Genomic DNA, 18,780 nt, shown 5'->3' with positions numbered 1-18,780 from the left:
GAGGATAATGCTTACTTGTTCCTGACAGTCACGTCTGGCTTGCTGTTCATTACTTAAAGCTGTGCTTGCTCTCTGAAGAGCTTCTTGCACTTCATTCTGCACACTAGAAAGTGTTTTCTTCAACTCAGATAACTAAGAAGGAAGAATAAGATTAAAACAAGAGTTACTGACAAACTTGGAAAATAATGGAGACAGATTTTTAATGATCCAGTTAGTACAAAGAACTGCTGCTAAAATTTAACATAATTATAAACCCTTTCCTATACAAGTTTACAACTCTACATCTACTCCCTAATGTGTGCAAAAGTCAAATTTTAGGCAGAGGTTTCCAAAAAGCAGCACTAATACCTACCTTGGTAAAATGATTTAAAATTTTCAAAAGGAAGTGCATACAAACACAGCAGAGCAAACAATAAAATTAAAATTTTTGGCTATGTCTTTAATCAGTTTCTGTTGAGATGAAATAAATGTTAACTAAGGAGCTAGTTAATGTATATCCTTACATATGCAAATGAAGATTAATATAACTAATAACCTAATTTACCTGTTGTTCCATGCTCTCTATGGCTTTTCTCTTATCATCCTGAAGTTCTTGTTTTTCCTTTTCTACTTCCATCAACTTCTTTTCCAACTGTGTCTGAAATTCCGCTGATTCTTTTAAACGAACTTCAATATTCTTATGTACTTCTTCTGTCACCTTCAGCATATTTTAAACAATGCAAAAATGATACATACTTAAAATTATACCATTACTTTTTCCAAATCTAATTGGAGAAATCAGTATTTGCCTTGTATTAATAGATGGATGGGTCTTGGAAATGCTGATTAAAACAAGCAAATTTACCATGAAAATCTGTTTTGTTTCTTGGTACTGGGGACTGAACCAGAAGTGCTTTACCACTGTACTACATCTCCACTGGTTTTTATTCTTTGAGACAGGGTTTTGAAGTTGCATAGGGCCTTGCTAAATTGTTGAGGCTGGCCTTCAACTTGTGATCCTCCTGTCTTAGCCTCCCAAGTTGCTAGGATTACAGATGTAAACCACTGTATCCAGTTTATACCATGTAAATCTACAAACATAATTTATCTCTCACCTTGGCTATTGGCCTTTTTCCTCTTTTGTAGTGAAATATCCAATTTTTCATCTCTCCCTCAATCCTTGAATCCACTTGCCAAATTTGTCTATTCTACCACTAAAAGCATTTTCCTCACATTGATTTCTACTGAAAATAACCCCCAAAATAACTTAACAAAACAAAACAAAAAACAAAATCAAAACAAAAAAAAAACCCCTATGGCCTTAGACTACTATTACAAAGTTCCAAAGTGAACTCTGTAATCTTCTACTTACCACATTATTCTTTGTGGGGGGAAAAAAAAATCTGATTACAATGTGTTAAAAACATCGATGGTTCTGCTTCTAATAAGGCTACAGAATACAATTTAACATGATATTCTGAACATTTTATATTTGGTTCTTACCTATTATACTTCTCACTATCGCCTTTCACAAATTCAGCATGCTACCCACACTGTCATCACTGGAAACTCTTTGATCTTGGTTGAGGCTTCCTACCACATAGAACATTTTCCACACACCTTTGATTGTCCAGATGACACCTTTGTTCAAAGCTCTGCATAAATGCTTTTGTAAAGCCTGCCCAGGAAATAAATAATTCTCTCTATATCTTACTCTCCTCAACACTTGATCTATACCTTTCTTACCCCAATTACCCTGGTTGTCATATGAACTGTGTGGTTTTTGTTTTATCTGGCTTATTAGTCTTCAGCACTTTCAGGTGGTAAAAGCAATGATATCAGTCCAATTTACACCATAGAACCTTACATATAGCAAGATCCTAACTGGGGGGGAAAAAAAAAAGCTAATAAGTGAGTTCAAAATTGAATTTTCAGAATCATACATACCTGTTTTTCCTTGTTCAGAGATTCTTCTAAAGATGTCACCATTGCTCGATACTGCTCCACATTACTAGTACTTGTTTTGAGCCTCTCCTTCAAGTCATTTACCTGTTCTTCTGCTTGCCTTAGCTGACTCAGAAGATCATCCACATCTTCTTTGTCACCAGGCTGACCTAAAAAATAGTAGCTCCTTAATAATCAATACTTAAAAAACAAAAATATATTTTGCCATCATTTTATTCTTTGAAAAATTAAAATATGTGAAAACTGCTGCTATGAAAGTATATTAAGAGAATATCAAATATTACCATTACACCAACATAGCTATTTGAAGAAATAACCAGGTTCTTAATTTATTACTTAACATCATGTATCCTAAGGCACCAAATCTTAAATATTTAGTCTGGGGGCTGTGTGTATATTTCAATGGTAAAGTACATGCCTAAAAAGCACAAAGCCCTGGGTTCAATTTCCAGCATACTGCCACCCTCTCCTACACAAAACAAAACAAAATCCTGTAGTTAGTCTAAATTTTGTTTGATCTAAAAAGCACAGAAAAGGAAGAAATCTGATATTATACAGTTAATTGTATAATATCAATAAGAAAACACTACTGGATAGCTATATATTCATCGTGTATCAGGTATCTCTGTATCAGCATATACATACAACACACACAAACACACTCTCACACACTTACATGTATATGTATATACCTATTTCCCTTCCATCAAGAAATAAAACCATCTCTGGATTCAAAGACTTTGAATTTGAAATGGTATATTCACATAGGGAAGAAAAATCTAATAAAATAAATATTTTACCTGAAGCTACTTATAATAAGCAAAGGTTAGGAATATTGTTTTAAAGAAGCAATATACAAATTAGTCATTTTGTAACTAAATCTTATTATAGATTTAGTAAATAACTTCATCTCAAATGAGAAAGGGTTATAAATTCAAATGCTAACTTTCCTCAAATAAATAATTTTCAAATGTCAGTAAATGGTTTCAGGACTAGGATATATAGCTCAATGACAGAGTGATTGCCTAGCAAACATGAAATCTTGGGTTTGATTCTCAGCAATACAAAAAACCAAAAGGAGGTTTCAATACCCAAAAGGAAGTTTCAAAACTATGAATTTGTCGGATACCATCCAGGTTATTTTGAATGTTTCAAGACTTCTAAATTTATTAATCTAAAACTGAGCCTTACCATGTGGAAAAAGTGGGTTTCCTCATCTTTTACTAGCATCCACAAGAAAGGGCATTAATTTACAAGATATATTATGAACCTAAGTACTTATTTACCTTTACCAGTTCTCTGTGAGGACTGAGAAGCAAGCTGAACTTCCATATTACCAAGGTGCTGTTTCAATGTAGTAATTTCCTTTTGAGCATTCTTTAAGAGTTCTTTTGTGTTAAGATGAAGATTTGTTTCTGTATCTAGCTGTCTCTTTGTATCTAAAAGTTGAACCTGCAAGAAAAAATACATTAACCCTATAAAGACTATCTGCATGTTCGTAACTAAAGGCTCAAGTTATCTTTCTACAGATCCTTAGTACTCTGACCCAGATAGAATAATGAAAAACAGATTCAAATTCTCATGTGAAGCCCTGAGACAAACTAAAGAGGTGAACCACATGACTGCCAAGTTTACTGACTTAATTCTAAAATATGACACAGGGAAGAGGAAATGAAACAGAGGTCACTGGACTCCCTAAATTAAAAACTGAATCTGAGGGCTGGGGATGTGGCTCAAGCGGTAGCACGCTTGCCTGGCATGCGTGCGGCCCGGGTTCGATCCTCAGCACCACATACAAACAAAGATGTTGTGTCCGCCAAGAACTGAAAAATAAATATTAAAAAAAATTCTCTTAAAAAAAAAAAAAAAACCCAAACTGAATCTGAGAGTCCTAAGAGACTAAAACAGCTTCAGTTCATAAGAGAATACCAGAGAAAAGCAGCTGCAGAGAGACAATAACCTGATATATGCAGAGAGTACCTTTGAATACCCAGGAGAGTAGTGATCATTGCATGCATGCATGTGAAATTACCCCTGACAATGGAGAGAATCATCCAAAAGTCTTAGAGTGAAGAGTGCCTAGCATTCATAGAAAGTCAGGAATAATGCTTGTTCCCAGAAGACAGACTGAAAAGAAAGTTTATGGACAACTGGACTAAGGAAAGTCTTGCTTCAGTAGTAAGGAATAATTAGTCTTTGACTAAGCATAGCTCTGGACTTGCCACATATAACAAAAGATAAGACTCAAAAGAATCAAACTATTTTTAATTAACTTCACTGAGTTCTAGAACAAAGCTCAAGAGAATTAGACAAATAAAATATATTTAGCACCCAAGAGGGTAGAGCAATGTTTAGCCCCCAAATATTAATAGGCAAAATTCAGAGGCTCTAAGATTTGCAAAATCACATTTCAACTTGGATGGCAGCATGTCCCACAAACTAGATTATAAAACATAAACTACAGATATTCAGAACTCTGCAAGACTCACATCTAGATTTCTAGTAAGTGTGTGCCTTTGTTCCACCTCATTTTCCAACTTCTTCTTTAGATGAGAGATCTCATGCTCCAACTTTTCTATCTGGCTACTAAGCCTTTGTTTGGTTTCTGTTTCAGATCGCTCCAGTATTCCCTTGAGAGAAAAAAAAAAAAAGAATTTTTTGGTTATGCTTAAAAAAAAAAAAAACCCAAAAAAAAGCAATATAAAGAAAGTTAAAGGCTACAAAGAATTGAGGGATTATAATCCATTTCCACACAAAGAAATTAGGATTTGAATATTTACCAAAAAGCTATTCTGACATTTTTTATATTAAAACATCTATTGGTGGTGGTGGGTGTGTGTGTGTATGAAGAAACATGAAAATATTCATTCAGATTTCCTGAACTTTTAGGGCCAAGAATAGTTCTAAAAAATTTAATCCTGTTAATAGTTAAGCTGCACACAATCTAATAAATAGATTTAAGGATCAAATGTCCCAACTGCATGGTTTCAGTCAATTCTCTTTCAAAGTTTTATTTAAAATATTTCTTAATATCCCCCCCAAATTCAATGATTTTCATACAGGATGACAAAAATGACAGGCAAATTTTCTAATTAGAAAAACTGAAAGGATACAAGGATGAAACTATATGACCTTAACTTTCTTAGTTTTTCTATCTGTGCTTTTTATCTGATTACCTGAATTGTTTGTAGATTAGTCAGCAGCAAGTTTTGCCCTCGTTGTTCAGCTAACAAAGATTCTCTTTGCTGAGAAAGACGGACCTCTGACAATTTAAGCATTTCCTTTTCTTTCTTCAAATTTTCTGCTCTTACCTTGAAAAAAAAAAACAGAAAAAATATTAGAAAACATGCCAAATGTAATAATGATTATAAAATTTAAAATTCTTCTTTCATTACTACATATTTATTAATGCTATTTAAAGACTATACTTCTTCATTATATATAGAAATAAAACTGAATTTCATGTGTTAAAAAATGTGGAGCAAAAATTATTGGAAATACCAATAGATCAAAAGAAAAATCTTCCATTACCACAATACTAATGATTAATTTGCTCTAAACAGACTTTAAAAACAACACTAAAAGGCTAGGGTTGTAGCTCAGTGCTTGCCTAGCATGTGTGAGGCACTGGGTTTGATTCTCAGTACCATATAATAAATAAACAAAAGTCCATCAACAACAACAAAAAATTTTAAAACAACACTAACAAAAATCTAAAATGCCAGAATCAACAAACAAAACTGTGTAACTATGCTATAGGCATATTTGCATACTATTAAATGATGCAAATTTTAGAATAATCCAAATTGGTTTCTATGTACCTCTTTGAAAGTGATGAATGATCTGTTTAAACTCCCCGTGCCCAAAGACTATACTCTAAGTCTTGTGGAATCCGAAAGAATACTAATTTCAAAAAATTAATATTTTCAAAGAATTCTTATTTAAACATGATGGGTCATATTAATTAACAATCACAAAACTCATTCTATTAATTTGAAAAGTGTTGCTGCCTACTTCCTGTCATAGAATGAGACCAAAATAAAAATGAAAGACTATAGCCAACTGAGTTAGAAAATTGGGGTCAAGCTCTAATCAACTTATTTGTTATATTCAAAAACAGATTTGAATCAATTTTTTACAGGTATAATGGGGGACAACTGTACCTAGTTTACAAGTGTTGATAAAAAAAATGGGAGAATTTTTTATCACGACTGAGCTCAGTATTTAGTTGGAAGCATTAATTACAGACATATTTGTATTCAACTTAAAATTCAGAAATATAGTTCAATGCAATATAATATTTTATTCTTACTAGAAATAAGCAAGAAATAAATTTATTATGAAATGGAAAACTTGTAAGGAAATCTATCTATAACAGAAAAATAAAAATAAATTTTCTTCAATCTTAATAGAAATGATCACCCTACTAATAATGCATTATATATAATTTGAAAACAATGTAATAAGAGTTTATAACCCACAACTCCTCAAGGAGCTCAGTTATTTAGATTAGCAAAATCAAAGTAATAACTAAGAAATATCAAATGCAATTTATAATGCAAGTGATTTGACAGATATTGTCTCACTTCTGAAACTGCTAGCTTTTCATTTGCTCCTCTCAAGTCCTGAGTCATTGTGTTGATGATCTGTTCCTGCTTTTGAGTAGTTGCAGTGAGTTTCTGATTTCTCTCATGCAAGGATGTTATTTCTCGTCGATATCCTTCAACATTATCTTGCAGCATTTCATAACTGGTACAAAAAGAATAATTTTATAAGCAACAGAAATACTATATTCTGGCTTAGTTCCTCAAGACATTTCACAATAGGTTGATTTTATAAATTAATAATATGAAAAAGTACTTGGGGTAATAATGTGAAACTTTCATTCTTCAAACTGTATTTGGCAGTAAGTTATTCAGTATAAAATACTTTTAAATTCAAGTTTTAAATAAGGACAGTACTTTATGCTGAGTAACTTTTTAATCTTATTCACTATAAACAAAACAAAACTTAATCACACTAAAAATAATGCTAGTATAATATGAATATACCAGACATCACCACGTAATTAGGATGGTCATGCATACTTTTGACAATCTCTTTTTCCTCTTTAATTCTTCCTCTTATTTTCTTATGTGCTTGCAAAGTTAAAAAATAGCTGATTTAACTATTAGATGTACAGAGGTAACTGCCTATGTATTTTTGTCAGAAAAAGTTTTATCATGTAATATGTAAAAATAAATTTTGTCCAAACATGACTACATAAAAATTAAATTAATTTAGTAATGATAAACATAGAATAATTTGTTCATAAGTGGCCAAGAAAATTTTCCTACAATTACCTAGCATTCATTTCTCTTTTACTCAGAACAGAAAAAGCTGAATAAAATTTGATCTCATTTCTCTTAAGATATAACCTATAGAAACAACAGGTACTATGGTTTCAGGAAGAGAAACTAGCAATGTTCTTCACGAGAACTTCAACTTACTAAAATTAAGTTAACTCATTAGCACTGCCCAGGAGAATCATTAACCAATATTAAAAAGGGAACAACTGTGGCTTTCTCAATCCTAGAGTTTCAAGGAAAAACAGCATTACTGCAAATCAACCATTGAACATGACTGATTTGAATAATGAAGTATAACATTTAAACTACATTAATATTTGAAGAAAAACAAATTTACCGTTTAGAAGCAAAATCTAGCTGGGTAGAAATTTTGGTGTTTTGAGACCGCAAATCTGTGACTTGTTCCTGAAGTTTCTCAAGTTGCTCATTTTGCATTTTTTCATTATCTGCCTTTTCTTTCTTGTAGTTCTCAAAAATTTCCTGCAACTAAATATCAGAGATCATTGATACTGATGACATTGTAAAAACCCAAACCAAAGATAATGTGATCTTAAACAGGTGAGATCTTTACCTGTTTAAGGGCAGCCTTAGCTTCTATAGCCTCTGTTGATTCAATAACAGGTACTGGAGCAGCAGTGGAAACAGACTGTGATGTACTTGAACGTTTTGGAGTTGACATAAGAGAAATATCATCTAAGCTTGAAGCTTCAGAAAAGTAAAAAGACTCATTCAATGTTTTGTTGACTTGAGTAAATTAGCTTTAATCTGATGTTTACTTGCAAACATCACCGCCAAATCAACAGTCTAAACTTTTTAAAATGAAACCCTAAGAGTATAAAGTTTTTTTGAAATAAGGATTCTAGTAAACAATGTTATTAAGATTGTTTTGGTTTCAGGTTAATTTATTACAGATAAAACATTAATAAAAACATTGTAATTCATGATTCTAAAATGTACATTTCTCAACAATATTCACTATTTCTTCTTTTATATTAAGCATAAAATAATGTGGTGACTGTTATAATTGATCATACATGGCAAATTTGAAGGTAACATCACTCAGAGTAGCTACTGTTTATATCGCAAAATCCGTTCCCTAATGTACGTTTCCAAAATATTTCCTCAAACTAATGTAAAAAAAACCCTACCTTGTAATGGAATGACAACTCCTGTTGTTTGTGACAATAAAATACGATACATATCACGCTGACGAACTATGGAATCAACAAGCTGCATCTGATGTTGTCGTGATTCACGGAGTTGCTCCAGTTCAGTGAGAGAGTTCTCAAGTTTGAGCTGAAGTTCAGTGATTCTGTAAAGAAAGACATCAATTTATTTTATAGGAATGAGTTAAGAGTTAGGCAATTATGATTTCTATTATAAATTATTATTTTTAGCATATTCTTTTCATTTTTGCTATTTGTTTTTCTCACACACACACACACACATACACACATATACATATATATGTATACATATTTTTTTTTTTTTTGGCGGGGGATGGTTTACGGAGATTGAACTCAGGGGCACTTAACCACTGAGCCACCTTTCTAGCTCTTTTTGTATTTTGTTTAGAGCCAGGGTTGCACTGAGTTGCTTAGGGCCTCGCTAAGTTGCTGAGGTTGGCTTTCAACTCGTGATCCTCCTGCCTTCCATATAGGTGTGTGCCACATGGCCTGGCTTTTGTTGATATTTTAAGGACTACTTTTTAGTCTCCACTATAAAGGACTCAGATACTTGAACTCATTAATTTAATCTAAAAAAATCTGTTTGCAAAAATTATACTAACTTTACTCACTCCTAACTCCAGTCTTCTTGCTTTCAGAGTCATTTCTACTCCTGTGGGACCATACACATCTGAAAAATCTCATTTTTTCTACTGAAGTAACTCCTACATATCTTTTCTATGAGGCCAGCTCTATCCCCTGAAATCTAGGTGCTCCAACTAAATGCTTCCATGGATGGGAATCTATTGTATCTATTATAGCATTAGTCACAATGAAGTATTTATTTTATTTATTATTAGCTCTACTATCTGTGTCACTCACAAGCTGAGCTTCCTGACAGTAGATCTTTTTTTTATTCTTATTTTTTGGGATTGCTGCTCAATCTTCCCCTCCTAACTTACACTATCCCCAGGATCCAGCACTGTTAGGGACACCTAGAAAATTTCAACAAATGCTTCCTGAACAAATTGAGGTAGTCAACAGCTTACTTGGAGGAAGTTGTTTCTTGTTCTTCTCTTTCTCTGGTTTCCCCAAGATCTCTAAGAGCCACTAGCAGACGCTGATTTTGCTGTTGAAGTTCTTCAATATTTCTGTAAGATACTAGATGCTGTGATATTACTTCAGATGAACTACTTATGTCAGCAGAGCTTACTTCCTCATCACGAATTACATGATTACCCCTTGCTTCTTCAAGTTCCATCAAAAGCACTCGAATCTGAAAACAAAATTTTAATGTTACATAATAGCATTAGCTTTGATTCTGAAGATATTTAGAATAAAATAATTTTCCCATGAAAACATTACTCATGAAAACACTTAACTTGTCCTAAATTACATTACCTTAAAATGTGAACCATAAAGCTTTTAAAATCTAAGTATAGAAAATTTTCATGGAATAAATTTGTTTTAAAATATATAATAAAAGCTGTTATTTATTAAAAATTTGTGAACCACAATTCTGAAATATGGCCCCATATCTGTAAAATAACAATATCAAACAAAAAACCCACAGTAAAATGTATCTAATTTGTGTTTATGTATATGTTGTATGACAGGGCAGAGGAAAAGCATGTAAAACAGATTTTTAACCAAAAATGTATTTATGAAATCCGAATGAAATTTTTATAAATGCATGCTACATGTATACTATGAAATAGCCCAATATTTACTAACTTGTTCATTAAGAAAGAAAAAGAAACAAATAAAAAACCCCAAACCAGTAAGCTGGGCCTGGTGTTACACACCTATAATCATAACTACTCAGGAAGTTAAGACAGAATTACTTAAGCCCAGGAGATCAGGGTCAATGTAGGTAATATAGTGAAACTGTGTCTCTTTAATAAGTAAAGCAACAGAATAATGCATATAGTATTTTATTTCAGTAAATACAAATTTTACATGTTTACATATGCTTATTAGATATATGTTTTTAGATATAACAAGGATATGAAAGAATATTCATCAGATTAGAATATTACTTACACTCTAGGAGATGGGGGTGTATGGGAATGGTGAGAATTGGAGAAAAATTTTTACTTATCTTTGAATTATTTGTATACTTATAGAGAGTATATAAAATTTAAAAATTTATCAAACACCTGAAAAAATAGGGAGGAGATATGAAGAAATAATGACTGGGCTATAACTCTGCTAGAGTAGTATTCTCAGTTTTTCAGAATTACTTGTGTGGTAATTCTTAGATATCTTCAAACCAATTAAAACCTTATTAATACCAGATAGCTGGTATTTAAAGAAAGAAAGAAAGAAAAAAGGAAACAAAATATTCTAACCTGTTGTGAAAGATCTTTTATTTGTATTTCCATTCTCTGATTGTCTCTTTCAAGTACAGATGAATGTTTATTGGCTTTATCAGTGTCCTCCTGCAATCGCTGAATTTCCTTTAAAATGTAAACCTAAGTGAAAATTCTATACTTCCTTCTAGGATTCTTACAAATAAAGTAAGCATGTGAATAACTAAAATATACATTGCTATAATACCATATTAATCAATTTATAAAATAAATATTCTACATGATACAGTAGCCTTCAAAAAAGAAAAATTGTATATAGATACGAACATGCCATTTCTCAATATTACAAATAATGTTTATCATTATAGTGTCACTATGAAAACAATGGAAAATTATCTACTTCACCAATTCATTGACTACAATCATATAAGCCACATCAATTCATAATGTATTACCAATATGATGACACATTAATGCCCTCAAAATCTCTATGACTAGGACAAAAAAAAAGGACTACAATACAGTGATAAACATTATTACACTGGTTATCTGGAAATAAACATCAAAAGTAAACATATGGCTGAAGATACATGCTGTGCTTTGTAAAAAGTTTCATATCACAGTATCACTCACAGTTCAGGGCAAAGGTTTTAAATTCCTTAGCAGTTGTGAAAACTATTTAAAGATTTTAATTAACACATTGTATATTAATGAAGGAACAAACAGTTTATCCACAATAATCAGCTACTGTTCTAATTCTTAAGCCACTCTATCTCAGCACCCACTTTTCAAACAAAAAGAGCTCCAGGCAAACATCCTCAACACAGAGAAAGTGACAGATTTAACTGGACCCATTTGACCCCTTTTCCAAACCATACAGCAGGAATTAGGGGATAAAATATGATGGGAGGGGGGTTGTCAGAAAGTCAGTATCCCATCAGATCAAGATTTTAAAGACTTACTTTGATTCAGAAGAAAGAGATCATTAGACATAATATAAATGGCTTTAAACTGACTTTTAAATTATAATAGCAGCCATGATTTAATTTTGAATTAAGGATATAATTTACTTGTATTCTCCAAAAACAATAAGAAATTTATCAGTTTAGAATGGCAGATACAAATTCATTTATATGAATTTCTGCAATGAACTCATTTAATAAATCTTATAGACATCCCTCAGTACCATTACTAGGTATACTCTTAAAAAGGCAAAACATTAGAGTATAAACACTTCATCAAGTTAAAAATCTTTAGAAGGGTATTGATGAATTTCCTTGAATTTTTTTGTATACAAGGAGTAACAAAATAATGTATATAAAAATATTCCAAGGGGCTGGGGAGGTGGCTCAAGTGGTAGCGTGCTCGCCTGGCATGCGTGCGGCCCGGCACCACATACAAAGATGTTGTGTCCGCCAAAAATTAAAAAAAAAAAAAAAAAAAAAAATATATATATATATATATATATATAAAATCCTCTCTCTCTTCTCTCTTTTTTTTAAAAAAATATGCTAAATTATGAAATGGTATTAAAAAGTTCTTACCTATATTCAAACAACAGTAGCATTACTAGATAGGCTATCAAAACCATCTGAGAAAGAATGATCAGGCAAAACTTAGAAGAGTTCTATTACAGATTGTTATTTTAAAAGCAGTCCAAGAAGATTGGCTATTATCCTCCACTAGAGAATCCTAAAGAAAACATATCAAATGCCTTAAAAAACGTGAAAGGCTATAGCAATTTTAACTGAAGGTAGAACATCTTATAACTAAAAGTATTTAATAATGTAGTAAGAAGCTTCAAAATGTTTAATTACTATAGCAATCAAAAGTATATTTAGCTTTTTCTGACTCAAATATCTCAAGAAATACCTATCTAATAAACTTTTTTTTTTTTTTTTTAATGCAACAACTAAAATTTAGGAGTGGAACCAACCTTCATCGCTTGTTCAAGCTTAACAGACAAACTTGCCACGGCTTTCTGTGCACGTTCATATTCCTCACGCTGGCGTTTCAAAATTGGTGCTTTGGCTTCAACTTCTTTCACTATTTCATCTAGGTATTTATTAATTCTTTTGTTCTCTAGTTTCTCCAAAAGCAACTGATCCTGAGTTTCCACATAAGCATTATACAGCTGAAAGTAGATGAGTTGTTTCAAATTGAAGCTGAATAATAGGAGTATGTAGTCTACCAAAAATAACAAGATTTAATGGCATTCTTACCTCAGTTAATTTCATGCCAGGTTTCACTATCTTAGCTACAGCTGCTGCAGTGGGAGACATAGCGGCAAGCTCTTCTTCAGATAGTATAGCTCCTGTGCCAACACACATAAAAATCTAGTATAATTTTCTTATTTTTATTTCTTATGATCCTGAGGACTGAAACAGGGGTGCTTTACAACTGAGCTATATCCCCAGCCCCTTTAATATTGAGACAGTCTCACTAAGTTGTCCAGATTGGCCTTAAGCTTTTGATCCTCCTGCCTCAGCCTCCTGAGCTGCTAGGATTACAGATATATACCACCATGCCAGGATTATTAATAACTTTTTAAAATGAAGCAAAGGATAAGTGAAAGGAACTATCACATATCAATTATTAATTCCTATGAAAAAATTTAAAAAATGAGAACCCAAAGTCACGTAACACAACCCAATTCTAAGAATCACAATAATTACAGTAACACTAAGTGCCCTGAGAATTGACACCCAATATAGAAATTGATCAAATAATACTTATATCCGATGGCTCAGTAAAGATATAGATAATTCTTTTTAAAGTAAAACATTCTAATTGTATAACGTGATAGTTTCTTACATGAGAGAATGACAGATAAATACTGTCATAATTTAGTGTAATTAAACTATTATGTAGACAAGTTTTAGTAATTCAAGGAACAAAACAGCACGTTATCAGCCATACCTTTTCGTTTAGTGGCAGAAAGCAAGTCATTTGCATTTTCTAATTCCTTCTCCAATTTCCCTATTTTCTCAAGCATTTCTTTTTCCATTTGATCTTTAGATTCTTCCACTTCTACAAGATGATCTTGTGTTGCTTTGTTGGCTAAAAGCATTTTTAAAGAGAGAATAACCAAATATATAATTAAAGACTTACAGTTCATAAACTATAAGAGAATAGTCATTTTCCCCTTCAATAGACAACAGTTAAGTTCTAAAGAGGCTACAACTGACAATTATCTACTGTACCTCATTACTCTACTTAGAATCCCTGAAATGTCTTTGCCTAATGAGTCTCTTTCTTCTTTTGATGTCTTATACCCAGAAGGAAAACATGAGGTCTTAAACGGTAAAAAAGTGGCTGTAATATATGTCTGGTTTCAATACAGAAAATGACTGGAATAGAACCTAAACACTGTTGACTCACCATATCACTGAATTCTGCACCATGAATTCAATTCAAGGATTGAAAATATTTAAGACCAGGTGACTAGCACCTGGGTTCAATCCCTAATACTACACAAAGACATGCAAAAGGTCCAGTTCCACCAAAAATAAACAAAAGGATTTGTGTAGGTTACATGCAAACACTACACCATCTCAAATAAGACACTGGTGCATCCTCAAATTTTAATATCCTTGAGGGGTTGCAGAACCAACCCCTGCAGATACAGAACAACAACTATAATTACATGTTATTAAGAAGAAAAAGCAAGAATTTAAGACAATAAAAGACCTTACAATATGCTATGGATAACTTAAAAAAGTTTTCACTTACAAAATAAGAATTACTACATGAATGCTATCTATATTTTCAAATACACTATTTGCTTTAAAATATAATTCTAATTTTCCTAATCTAAGGATCTTTCTTCTGTACTAAATTTTTTTAATATTTATTTATTTTTTTTTTTTAGTTCTCGGCGGACACAACATCTTTGTTGGTATGTGGTGCTGAGGATCGAACCCGGGCCGCACGCATGCCAGGCGAGCGTTCTACCGCTTGAGCCACATCCCCAGCCCCTAAATTTTGTTTTTAATAAACGAAAGCCTGACTTCTAATGCCAATTACCTAAACAAACTTAAAAAAAAAAATACCTTTCTCTCATAAACAATAATCTTCCCATAATTGGAAGCACTTACCTTCTCCAGCTTCTTTCAAAAGTCTGTGTAGTTCATCCACTGCCCGAGTTAGCTCATTGCTCTTTGCTTCTGAGTCATCAGCAGCACTCTAAAAGCCAAGGAGAAAAAAGTTACCTACCAGTCAATAATCTTACTTTAGGGTACCAACATATGTTATGGAAGCCTTACCTTGTATAGATTAGACAGCTTTATGTGAGCATTTAATTCATTGTGGAATTTCTCTTCCATACTGGCCTGTTGTTCTTTGGCCTGAAGGGAAAAAAACCCCAATTTTAACAAGTGATTTTATTTACTTAGCTATACCATTTAGACTTCTGGAAATTTTATGGTAACAGAGAAAGTTAAAAATACGTCCTCATTTTATAAAATAACAGCTTCTTAAGTTCTTAATATTTCTGTAAAAGAAACAGATCTTTATAGTAGTCATCTATACCTCCTTTAATTTGGTCAATAGATCCTCTACATGCTTTTGAAGATGCTCATTTGATGTTTTTAAACCATTCATCTGTTCTTCCAGTCTAGACACCTAGAAACAGGGAGGGGATGTCATTAACTGAAATGAATTTGATGTTTATACCACCAAGAAAGAGCAAACCTCTCCCCTCTGTACATACATTCAAAAAAGGTAATTTACACAAGGTATGCATATGCATATTGAAGAAAATGAAACATAACAGCTCATGGGCTAAAATGTTTGGATTTAATTCACAAAACTCAAAAACCATTTCTTAAACATGCAACTTAGGAAAGAAAGATATGTTAAAAGACAGTTGATGGTATCAAGAGTCATAAAAATCATAAATTCCTTTCTTTTTAAAATATTTTTAGTTGTCAATAGATCTGTATTTTAGTTATTTATATGTAGTGCTAAAAAATCAAACCAGTGCCTCACATATGCTAAGCAAGCACTCTACCACTGAGCCACAATCCTAGCCCCATAAATTCTTTATTTAGATGCAATTTGTTATTTTTATAGGCTAAGTATTAATAAGTTACACCCTCCACATTTGACCATTAGTCATATATAACAAATAATTAGGTCCACTATTAATAAACTGACACACAAATGTGATATCCAATATAAAGAGAAATGTAATTTTATTTATTTACCTCTTCTTTCTTGTTTTCAAGATTACACTTAAGCTCTAGAATTTCATTTCCTTTTTCTCTTCCAAGGGCCAGAAGTTCATCAGTTTTGGTTTTCAACTCTGTATTCAGCCATTTATTTTGATTATGTAGCAATTCCTTTTCTTGCTCCAAACGTTTTTCTCGATACTAAAGAAATTGAGAAATAATATTTACAGTTAAAAATAATATATGGTTATTCAAAAGAGTTTTGTCTGTGGCTAAGGGATACAGCAGAATTTTATTTTAGAACAAAAATAAGTATTCACACATATTCTTAAATAATAGAAAACAAAGAACCACAACAACTTAAATTTCAAATTTAAATTGCCCTAATGTGTAATTCCTTGAATTAAAAACAAAACACAGCTTTTAATAATGTTATGGACAACTTGCCTATATTTTAAATTTAGGTGAGTTTTATGCAAAACTTACTTTGTGCACTAGGAATTATTTATTACTTGCCTTAACAGAAACATCAGAAGCTTGAAGTTCATCCAGTTTTAACTGAAGTTCACCCTTTGTCGTATTGCTTTCTTTTAGCTTTTCATTTAAACGTTTAAAATCCTCTAGAAAGGTCATGTGAAAATTTGAAAATAATGACTTGTTAAATAACAAGAATCAAACATCTAAAAAATCTACAGGATATAAATCTCTAACATAAAGCAAGTAGGTCTCAACTTCCCTATTTCAACTTGTTTCTGTAATATTTAATTACAAATTTAATTTTAATGAATATATTATAAAGAAACAAAATCTGTCTACCTATCAAACACATTATTTATATAAATTATTTAAATATACTATTTAAGGTAAATATTGAATAATTATTTAGGTTTTTTTTTTTTTTTTTAATGTGGTGCTGGGGATTGAACCAGTGTTTCATGCATCCTAGGCAAGTACTCTATCTACCACTGAGCCACAACCCCAGCCCTAAATATGTAATATTAACCGTAATGTTCCAGATACAAACCCAAAGAGCTATTAATATTTAGGTTAAAAAGCAATAGTAAATATAAAAACCTTCTACTTAAAATAGCCATAATATATGCATTTGATTCCCTAATACCCAGGGTTTTATGAAAATAATTTCTTTAACTCTAATTACTATTAGCTGATCACCATTATCAATAAACACTCTGAAGTGACTGTTCTCTCATACTGAAAAAGTTTAGTTCTCTGGTTGATTATTACTGTATAGCAACATGAATATGTGAAAATCTTTCCCTTATTATAAGGAAATAAGAATTTTAAAAAACCACTTTAAAAAGGGAACACAATACCATTAACTGTTTAAAAGTCATGTTCACCAAAGTATATCAACTGTTTACATAGCATGGTTTATTCTATGTTCATGTATTTTATATTCCTGTGACCTAAATTCCCTTCAGTCTGTTTTTAAATACAGGTTTTCTTTTAAAGTTCTAATATTAAACGCTTATGAATTGAAAGGATGTCTGAAAAAAATAAGGGAATTTAGATTCTACACATATCTTTTGAAAGCTTTCAGGCTCTTGCCCAGCATGTGAGAAACCCTGAATTTAATCTCTAGTACTATCCAGAAAAAAAAAGGTGGGGTGGGGGGAGCAATCTGATACTACAAATAGCATTACAATTAACAAAGATCTTTGTATGTCAAAGAATGTATATGCAATCTTGATCCAGATCACCACTATTTTCACCACTATTTTGGGATGTTTCTCTTTTGGGCATTTTCTAGACACTTCTTCAAAGTCTTGATAATTGTTTATAGATAAATGAGAAAGAAAAATAACAGGATACATTACCCTGATTAAATTACATTGTCCTAATTTATAATTCCTTGAATTACACAGCAATAATAAAGAAACATCAGCAACAGAAACACATAGTGTTAATTCCCAGCACTATCACAGGGAAAGGAAAGAAGATGACTAAACATTTCTACATACCTGTTAAATACTCAAGTTCTTGAGATAGTCTCTCATTGGTTCTAATTAAGTCTCTTTTCTCAGCTTCTAATTCTTCCTTTGTTCTTGTAAATTGGCTCTGTAAACCAAATAACAAATTTGAGAAAACAAGGTTGAGCAGTAATACAGGGACCTGAACGTGAAATTATCACTTTAGTTAACATTAGCTACAGTTCAAAATGTTTTCTTTCTCTTATAGCTTATATTCCAAAAAGTTTAAAATACATTCACAATCCCAATATTCTAATTTCACTTTTTAATATGGGAAACATTTTTCTGGTGTCACTTTTTTAGCTAAGTACTTAAACAAGTTATAAATACTATATGTAAAAATCCCAAACAAACCTCATAGTAAATGGGGAAAAACTGAAAGCATTTCCTTTAAAATCTGGGAGAAAACAGGGATGTCCACTCTTACCACTCCTGTTCAATAGAGTGCTAGAAATTCTAGCCAGAGCAATTAGGTAAGAGAAGAAAATAAAAGGGATAAAAATAGGGAAGGAAGAAGTCAAATTATTACTGTTTGTAGATGATACGATCCTATACCTAGAAGATCCAAAAACTCCACTGAAAGACTGCTAGAGCTAGTAAATATGTTTGGCAACGTAACAGATTATGAAATCAACATACGAAAAAGTCAATAGTTTTCCAATATATCAACAATTAATCTGCTGAGACAGAAATCAGGAAAAGAAATCCATTCACAATAACTTCAAAAACAAAACAAAAACAAAAGAAACCTAGGAATAAGTAGAAAAGACCTCCCATGTTCATGGTTGGGCAGAATTAATATTGTTAAAATGGTCACTACCAAAACAATACACCGATTCAGTGCAATC

General features: G+C 31.9%; 1 protein-coding gene across 1 annotated transcript in view; it reads right to left on the bottom strand.

Annotated features, from left to right (window-relative positions):
- Positions 1-18,780, bottom strand: part of Tpr (translocated promoter region, nuclear basket protein) — a 60,203-nt gene that overhangs the window by 33,670 nt on the left and 7,753 nt on the right. Inside the window, exons 4-24 of the mRNA XM_026392822.2 lie at positions 17,924-18,020; positions 16,458-16,561; positions 15,978-16,142; positions 15,301-15,393; positions 15,036-15,116; positions 14,868-14,955; positions 13,690-13,830; positions 12,993-13,084; positions 12,707-12,904; positions 10,810-10,917; positions 9,508-9,734; positions 8,441-8,604; positions 7,864-7,997; positions 7,630-7,778; positions 6,531-6,693; positions 5,121-5,255; positions 4,434-4,574; positions 3,231-3,396; positions 1,927-2,093; positions 545-697; positions 16-132 (exon numbers count right to left, since the gene is read on the bottom strand). Coding sequence (XP_026248607.1) covers positions 16-132; positions 545-697; positions 1,927-2,093; positions 3,231-3,396; positions 4,434-4,574; positions 5,121-5,255; positions 6,531-6,693; positions 7,630-7,778; positions 7,864-7,997; positions 8,441-8,604; positions 9,508-9,734; positions 10,810-10,917; positions 12,707-12,904; positions 12,993-13,084; positions 13,690-13,830; positions 14,868-14,955; positions 15,036-15,116; positions 15,301-15,393; positions 15,978-16,142; positions 16,458-16,561; positions 17,924-18,020 — 2,883 coding nt within the window. The remainder of the gene's footprint in view (positions 1-15; positions 133-544; positions 698-1,926; positions 2,094-3,230; positions 3,397-4,433; positions 4,575-5,120; positions 5,256-6,530; positions 6,694-7,629; positions 7,779-7,863; positions 7,998-8,440; positions 8,605-9,507; positions 9,735-10,809; positions 10,918-12,706; positions 12,905-12,992; positions 13,085-13,689; positions 13,831-14,867; positions 14,956-15,035; positions 15,117-15,300; positions 15,394-15,977; positions 16,143-16,457; positions 16,562-17,923; positions 18,021-18,780) is intronic.

The sequence above is a fragment of the Urocitellus parryii genome, chromosome 9 (genome assembly GCF_045843805.1).
Source record: "Urocitellus parryii isolate mUroPar1 chromosome 9, mUroPar1.hap1, whole genome shotgun sequence".
Taxonomy (NCBI): domain Eukaryota; kingdom Metazoa; phylum Chordata; class Mammalia; order Rodentia; family Sciuridae; genus Urocitellus; species Urocitellus parryii.
This window is presented reverse-complemented; position numbering and strand designations above follow the sequence as displayed.